This window comes from Haliotis rubra, unplaced genomic scaffold, assembly GCF_003918875.1.
Source record: "Haliotis rubra isolate DU_JTF1 unplaced genomic scaffold, ASM391887v1 Scf1399, whole genome shotgun sequence".
NCBI classification, from domain to species: Eukaryota; Metazoa; Mollusca; class Gastropoda; order Lepetellida; family Haliotidae; genus Haliotis; species Haliotis rubra.
In genome coordinates this window covers 3,351-11,801 of record NW_025765335.1, presented here as the reverse complement: position 1 = coordinate 11,801, position 8,451 = coordinate 3,351, and the positions used below count along the sequence as shown (strand labels likewise).

The following is an 8,451-nucleotide window of genomic DNA, read 5'->3' as shown; positions in this document are numbered from 1 at the left end:
GTGCTGTTATCCATCATAGATAATCCAGATATATAACAATGTTTACCTTTAGTGCTGTTATCCATCATAGGTAATCCAGATATATAACAATGTTTACCTTTAGTGGTGTTATCCATCATAGATAATCCAGATATGGAACAATGTTTACCTTTAGTGGTGTTATCCATCATAGATAATCCAAATATATAACAATGTTTACCTTTAGTCACGTTATCGTCATAGATAATCCAGATATATAAATAATGTTTACCTTTAGTGGTGTTATCCATCATAGATAAATCCAGATATATGACAATGTTTACCTTTAGTGGTGTTATCCATCACAGATAATCCAGATATATAACGATGTTTACCTTTAGTCACGTTATCGTCATAGATAATCCTAGATATATAACAATGTTTACCTTTAGTGGTGTTATCATCATAGATAATCCAGATATATAACAATGTTTACCTTTAGTGAAGTTATCACCATAGATAATCCAGATATATAACAATGTTTACCTTTAGTGCTGTTATCATAGATAATCCAGATATATAACAATGTTTGCCTTTAGTGAAGTTATCACCATAGATAATCCAGATATATAACAATGTTTACCTTTAGTGGTGTTATCCATCATAGATAATCCAGGTATATAACACTGTTTACCTTTAGTGGTGTTATCCATCATAGATAATCCAGATATATAACAATGTTTACCTTTAGTGGTGTTATCCATCACAGATAATCCAGATATATAACAATGTTTACCTTAAGTCACGTTATCGTCATAGATAATCCAGATATATAACAATGTTTACCTTTAGTGGTGTTATCATCATAGATAATCCAGATATATAACAATGTTTACCTTTAGTGAAGTTATCACCATAGATAATCCAGATATATAACAATGTTTACCTTTAGTGCTGTTATCATAGATAATCCAGATATATAACAATGTTTGCCTTTAGTGAACTTATCACCATAGATAATCCAGATATATAACAATGTTTACCTTTAGTGGTGTTATCCATCATAGATAATCCAGATATATAACAATGTTTACCTTTTAGTGGTGTTATCCATCATAGATAATCCAGATATATAACAATGTTTACCTTTAGTGGTGTTATCCATAATAGATAATCCAAATATATAAATAATGTTTACCTTTTAGTGCTGTTATGATAGATAATCCAGATATATAACAATGTTTACCTTTAGTGAAGTTATCACCATAGATAATCCAGATATATACTAATGTTTACCTTGGAGAGGGTTATCGTCATAGATAATCCAGATATATAACAATGTTTACCTTTAGTGGTGTTATCAGCATAGATAATCCAGATATATAACAATGTTTACCTTAGTGGTGTTATCCATCATAGATAATCCAGATATATAACAATGTTTACCTTTAGTGGTCAGGGCTACGTTGAGCTAACGGTGGTGGTTAGGGCTAAGGTTAGGGTGTTATACAAAATACTCTTGTTTTATTGTAATGGGGTTGTATTCAATTCATTCGTAAAAGAATGGGTACTTTTAGAGGTCTAAATATGGAAAAGGGCGCCATTTGGGCTTATTTTTGTCATGTTGTAAAGAAAACACTTGGAGTCTAGGGTAAGTGTTAAGATTGAACAAACGGTGGTGGTTAGGGCTACATTGAGCCAACGGTGGTGGTTAGGGGCTAGGATTAGTGTTAACACTGAGCCAACGGTGGTGAAAAAAGAAAATATTTCAAACTGGTGCTTGCAAAAATTGCGCATCCGCCGGTATGCAACTAGTGGAAACTCTCAACATCGTTGGGCTTTTATCGATGATTGTCCGCTTTTACGAAATAATAAATTCTGTCTGATTAATGAAATCATTATTCTATGATAGATCACAGGTGGGGGATGGGTGGAAGGATGCCCTCCAGAATCCCTCAGCGAAGTTAAACACAAGGTATTAAACTGAAATGATTATTAATACCACAAGTAATAATGTTTCTCTGCAGTAATAGGCTTGATACTTTAATATTAATATACTTTTTTTTTTCAAATCAATTAAATATGCTGTTAATTGTTATAATTTATTCTACAAAAATGATAATATGTCCTGTAGGTATGCATTTGTATGTATGCAATTAAGGTGGTGGCCATGATACCTTCATGCCAAATTCTGGGGATTAGACAGAGGAAATGAGTGAAGGTAATGTATATCTCAGTAACCTTAATATATATTGTAAAATTCAAAATATAATGATTGCATAGCTACAGAAAACTTTTTGGTCATTAAGTTATGTACTCGCTTGTGTTCATCTCAATTGGGTATCATAAATTTCCTTTGAGAAACAAATACATTGTACCCACCTCACTAAACTCAATTGGGTATTTTGCCATTTTCAATTAATTGTTGAAATATAATAACATTGAAATCTTGATTTACATGTTTGGTATTCATATGAGATACTGACATATCATATTTTATCCCATAATGCATTACCTACAGTAAAGTTTTTGCAGAACATTTTGCCAAAAGATACTGTAATGATTTCACTGAATATATATATATTTCTGACTTAAGGAGGTTCCTTACCATTGTTTGTACACCGAATATTTGCGCATGTAACAGCGTTTATCCGGTGAAGAGTTATCTTTTCCTTATCTCGCCGTAAATTCTACTGATAGCAATTACTTCCGTTTACTGATAATGGCGGGAACTGTCAACAACGATGGATAGATCGCGAAAGAGACGTTTCATGTCATCAAAGGCATTTAAGAGGGAAAACAAGATAAGACAGTCAACATACAAGCGCTTTGGGAGTGACCTTACCGATAAGAGTGTTGATTTACAAGAAACAGCAGTTTTGGACAGAGGAGAAAGTGTGACACTGTCAGACGGACTTCAGACAGAGCCCCCAGTTTTCGTGCATCGCTCGTCGAATAATTGTGGAATTTGATACGCTGTACAAGGGGACTCTATTGCAGTAGAGTGCTCTAGCCCTCTGCTTCTACAGAACATTCAGTCAGAAACCAGGATTGGACTTGCTAGCTGTATATAACGAGTGATTGTGGTTTTAAAACAGCGTTCCTACCGGGAAAAGTCACAAGAATGCTGCAACTGGTAATCGCGGTATACCCATTTATGATGTCAACACTAAAGCTGCTGCAGGTATGAAATATATATACAAAAGTTAACGCTTCGTTGTAACTAAATACTGTCAAATGTTGCAGTTTTAACTTTCAGTATTATTATTTTGAAATCCATGAAATTAATGTCATAGGCTATTTAGTTTTAAAAAATAAAGTCTATAAACACAGTAAAAAACCTGTTTTAAAAGTTATGAATAATTATGATCAAATATTTCAATTACAGTATGCAATACCATGAGTAAGTATCATCAACTACACAGATGTTTTACCCAAAGCAAATAAAGGAAATATTTTATAACTTGGTTTACGAAACAGAGCAGCCATTTCATCAATCAGATAAATGAATAAATTGTCATTTTGGGACAATTTGCTTTGTTCAGGGAAATACAATGAAAGATGTGGGCAGAACATGTACATCTATTTCTGAAAGGTCATTAGCATTTTTAAATTCGTAAACCAAGTAATACGATATGAAAGACCTCCAGTAGAGTAGTGCCTCGTAGTCATATCTATTTCAGCCTATATAACTCACTCCCTTGAAACTCCTAACCCACTTTCTTCACCCGCCTGCTTTGCATGTTTTACTATCTCATACACGCTGTTCACATACTATCCTTGAATGAGTATTTTTTTCTCAGGCATTCTTTATGTTTACCACTCTTTTGCAACTACTTACGATAATTGAATAATTATCCATGTAATGTGCAGTTATTACAGCTAATGAAAACTGAAACTTTACTAAATTTTAATGGTGAACAGTTGTCCTCATGTGGAAAACAAATAACATATCTTCCCACAAGGGGCTATCATATAAAAGAAACTCGGTTTGCTGTCTGGAATTATTATGGAAATTAAAGTCGGTTTGAACATCATTGGTCTGCGTTTTAAATATAATTGTGACTACTTCCACCAAGATCAGGGCGTCCCCAAGGCAGCATCCTGTCTGTCACACTTTTAGCATCAAATTTAATAGCCTCACTAACGTTCTGAACAGTTGCGTTGATGGGTCCCTTTTCGTGGATGACTTCAATATTTCATGTCGTGGTAAGAACATGCACGCAATAGAAAGGCAGCTACAACTCTGCCTTAACAAAATCCAAAAAGGCCAATGAAAATGGTTTTAAGTTTTCAAAATCCAAAACGAATTGTATTCACTTTTGTCGTAAATACAAACCACACAAGGATCCAGACGTACTCCCATCAAGGTAGTAGAAGAGGCCAAATTCCTTGGACTCATATTCGACCGCCACCTAACATTCTTACAACACATAAAATATTTCAAAACAAAGTGCTTGAAGGCTCTAGACTTGCTAAAAGTAGTTTCAAATACAGAGAGGAGGGGATCAGACCACCCTCCTTCACTTGTACAGATCATTAGTTCGCATTTAATTAGATTATGGCTCCATTGTCTACGGTGGAGCATGCATAAGCAATTTAGAAAAAAATAGATTCTATCCACCACCAAGGCCTTAGGCGCTGCCTGGGAGCTTTTAGGACCTCTCCGGTAGACAGTCTATATGCGGAGGCCAATGAACCTTCCCTTGAACAACGCCGCATTAAACTCTCACTGCAGTATATCACTAAATTACGTTCAAATGAGTCCAATCCAGCATACAATTGTGTTTTCAACCCGCTCTATGAAAAAACTTATTTCCTAAACTGCCAAGCCTGGTTCAACCACTTGGAATCAGGATCAAACCACACATATCTGCAGCTAAAATTGATCTCAACATCATTGCACCATACCAACTTCTGTCCTTACCACCATGGCAAATGGTGAAACCACAGGTCGATCTTACCCTCACCAAACTCAAAAGTCTGAAACAAATCCCTTTGGTGTTCCAACAGGAATACAACCAGTTACGTTCGAAGTATAACACTCACAGATCCATCTTCACAGACGGATCCAAGGACGATGGCCAAGTTGCCAGCGCTACAGTCATTGGAGCCAAGACTGTCTCCCTCTAGGATCCCCGACAACAGTTCCATTTTCACCGCTGAAGCCAAAGCTATCTTCTCAGCTCTGACCTACATTCAACAGCAAAATCAGTCCAAAACTTCATCGTATTTACAGATTCATTATCCTGCCTTCAAGCACTTCTAAACGTGACTTCAAGTCACCCAATCATCCTGGACATATTAGAACTGTACAACGACCTTCTACTGGCCAATATGACATCATCCTCTGCTGGTTGCCAGGTCACGTCGGCATAGCAGGTAACACTAAGGCCGATGCTTCAGCAGTGCTGCAGCTCTTGAAAAGCCCCTATCTCCACTGCTAATCCCGTACAGTGATTTCAAAACCCACTATCAAAAGCTATACTCGGGACTTGATGCAAAAAAGATGGGACACTCAAGTAGGAAGAAATAAACTCCATGAATTGAAGCCAACAATCGGTTATACCTACTTGGGTTGCCAGTCAAGACGTGATGAAGTAATTTACGACGATGTCGTATTGGCCACAGTCGGTTTTACACATGACTATTCATTAAAAACGGATGGGGATGGACCCCCATATGTCTCTCCTGCGATGAGGTTCTCACCGTCAAGCATATTCTGCTTGACTGTGTGGATTTTACATCTGCAAGGGACTCGCATTATCACGCAACCAATCTTGAAAAGATCTGTTCTCCAGCGTGAGCGCTGATCTGATACTTCAAACTACCTGAGGGAAGTCGATCTTATATCATAAAATGTAACTGTGTAATGTCAATAACGAATGTACCTGCTTTTCAATTTAGTGCTATGACATTCTCTGTTCTAAAATGACAACGTAATGAATGTCTGTCTTTGAAACGAAACCACTTTGTACTTACAATGTATATTAATGCAGACTTGTTCTCGTCACTATATGGCTGGAATAATGCCGATGTGACGTAAAGCCCAACTCAACTCAACAACTCAAAATATAATTGTCATCATCTTTATGGTATGATTTTATAATATTGATATTACAGCTATGCTGCACTCTGGGTTTGGACATACACATGTGTCCAACTGGCTGGTTTTCGCAATGAATATACCCACCTTTATCTGATTGCACAATGAAGAGAAGAGAGAGAGAAATAGGACCACTAATTGAAAAGGTAGCCCGTAATTCATGCCAGGTACGTGTATTGCAAAATATAAGCAAAAGTACCACACAAGGACACATAACCAATTTTATTATATACTTGACCTGTCACTGATGATGAGATAAGTTATATTCCACTGGAAACACAAAATATCCTGTATTTATTTTTCAAGTAGAATATTATTAAAATAGAAGAAAGAGTAATGCACCTCTCTACACAAGATATAGGATTTTTGTTAAAGAAGAAAGGCTGCAGCCACAAAATACTGACTGACTGAGTTTAGTTTTACGCCGCTTTAGCAATATTCCAGCAATATCACGGCGGGGACACCAGAAATGGGCTTAACACATTGTGCCCATGTGGGAATCGAACCCTGGTCTTCGGCGTGACGAGCCAACGCTTTAACCACTAGGCTACCCCCACCGCCCCCGCAGCCACAAAAATAACATAATAATTCATTGTCTCCATTTTTCATTGATGTTAGTCTATTTGTTACTCTAGATAACACTCATATACACCTTGAAATTAGGACAATTTCGTATGGCTTTGCAGTTAGGTACATTTAAAAAAAATAATTTCAATTTAATATTTTTGGTTGCACAGGAAACCCTTCAGGTAGAGATTACACTTGCCAGGGAAACAAGAGATGACAATTCTCAACCAGTTGAACTTACAGCAAGCTATGACATAAGCTGGCAGAGGAGTACTGGCAGAGTGTACAATTCAAAATCAGGCAAGTCTGTTACTTCCTCTTATGTTGGGTAACACATATTTTGTTGTGCAGTACTAGTAGAGTGAGATCATGCTATCCAATGCTGTAGGACTGGGACTGTATTCTCGAAACTTACATTAGTCTAAAACTTCTAAATTGTTCGTTTCTCATTAAGTGACTTTAGGGTCACAGGTACATATCATGCCTCTAAGTAAAAGCATTTCTTTATAGGGCAAGCATTCTTGGTCCTAGAAGAAAAATTGCAGCACCCGAATATTTTCATACTTTGCCGATGTCTTGAATTTCCTTTTAATTTAGCCAGAGATATGCACTGTCAAAAAACAAGGCCTATCGCGAATTTCGACACATTTTTCTGTATTTTGGTACCTAGTCTTTTTCATGAAAGTTAAAATTTCTCTCTGACCTATTACATAAAAAATGTTTACTTGATACCTTCATACTTTGACTATGTCTTCTAAATTTAGCCAGAGAGATGCACTGTCCAAAAGGGCTTTAGTGAATTTCTAGAAGTTGTATCAATTTTTTCTGTATTTTCAATAGTTAGTCTATTTCGAACATTTTAAATTTCTTCGACCTTCGTCATGAACCATATTGAAGTTAAGGAGATATTCCTTTGAAGCATGGAAGGCGTAATAATTATCTATAGTATTTATGTACCCATGAAAAGGAAATAAAGTGATAAGAAAAATAATAATAATAATCCTGTTTTATTTTTAGGTCATGGATGTTTGATTGGACAAAACACAGGAAACGTAGTTGGTTACGGCTCACGAAAAACACTTGTCGGATATGTGAAAAATGCAAGCAAGAACAATGTCACTGTGCCTAAACATGATTGCAGGTAATAGCATTTACTTTCAGTATATCACTTTCCTATCCCCTGGACATGGTCACAAATATAATGCTCTATTTATTGCCAAAGTCAATTTATTGATATGTTTTAGAAACACCTATTTCAAGCACAGATTCAAGTTGGTACTAGTGATCACCTTTGATACTTGACATATGTATTCCTTGTAACAAGACCTACCAGATAAGGTCATGAATTTAGACCTTGTGACCTTTTACCTTGGCATAGGACACATTTTACCTGGGGCATCAGTGTTTGACAAACACACCTTGTTTCATAATCTGAACCATTCTGTGATTATCCAAAAAATAAAAGCCTCTAAGATGTGCCATTTGGTATTTTCTTTGTTACATTTATATTCATTCATACCTAAATTTATTTTTACAGGTATAACTGGTCTGGCAGTGCCTAATCCATGGAGTCAAGTCTGGGTGTCGATCTCCTGCAGCAATCCTCAACAGATGAATCATCATGGATGATGATACAACCACTCTGTCACACATCCGAAAGAATTACGATGCAGAAATAGTAAAGTGGAGTGACATTAACCATTCAAAGAAAAGCCTCAACAACCACTTGTATAGATTAGCTAAAACCTACAGGAAACTTATACGGAAAAGTGATATCATATTTGAAGAAATGTTACTCTTGTTTTGACCCAGAATAAGGA

General features: G+C 36.2%; 1 protein-coding gene and 1 long non-coding RNA gene across 2 annotated transcripts; both read left to right on the top strand.

The window, feature by feature from the left end:
• Positions 1-3,043: 3,043 nt before the first annotated feature.
• On the top strand, positions 3,044-6,131 carry LOC124268671. Its single transcript, XR_006896325.1, has 3 exons — positions 3,044-3,142; positions 3,347-3,361; positions 6,082-6,131. It is a non-coding gene; the product is annotated as an uncharacterized LOC124268671 (long non-coding RNA).
• Positions 6,132-6,159: 28 nt separating this feature from the next.
• On the top strand, positions 6,160-8,250 carry LOC124268670. Its single transcript, XM_046703642.1, has 4 exons — positions 6,160-6,231; positions 6,802-6,931; positions 7,649-7,772; positions 8,169-8,250. Exons 1-4 carry the CDS (start codon positions 6,169-6,171, stop codon positions 8,191-8,193), a joined length of 342 nt encoding a protein of 113 aa, XP_046559598.1. The 5' UTR covers positions 6,160-6,168; the 3' UTR covers positions 8,194-8,250.
• Positions 8,251-8,451: the final 201 nt, after the last annotated feature.

Coding starts and splice junctions, on each gene's coding strand:
- LOC124268670 (XM_046703642.1), top strand. CDS start 6,169: ATGAAGAGAAGAGAGAGAGAAATAGGACCACTAATTGAAAAGGTAGCC. Junction 6,232..6,801: donor TAGCCCGTAATTCATGCCAG/GTACGTGTATTG, acceptor TTGGTTGCACAG/GAAACCCTTCAGGTAGAGAT. Junction 6,932..7,648: donor AGTGTACAATTCAAAATCAG/GCAAGTCTGTTA, acceptor TTTTATTTTTAG/GTCATGGATGTTTGATTGGA.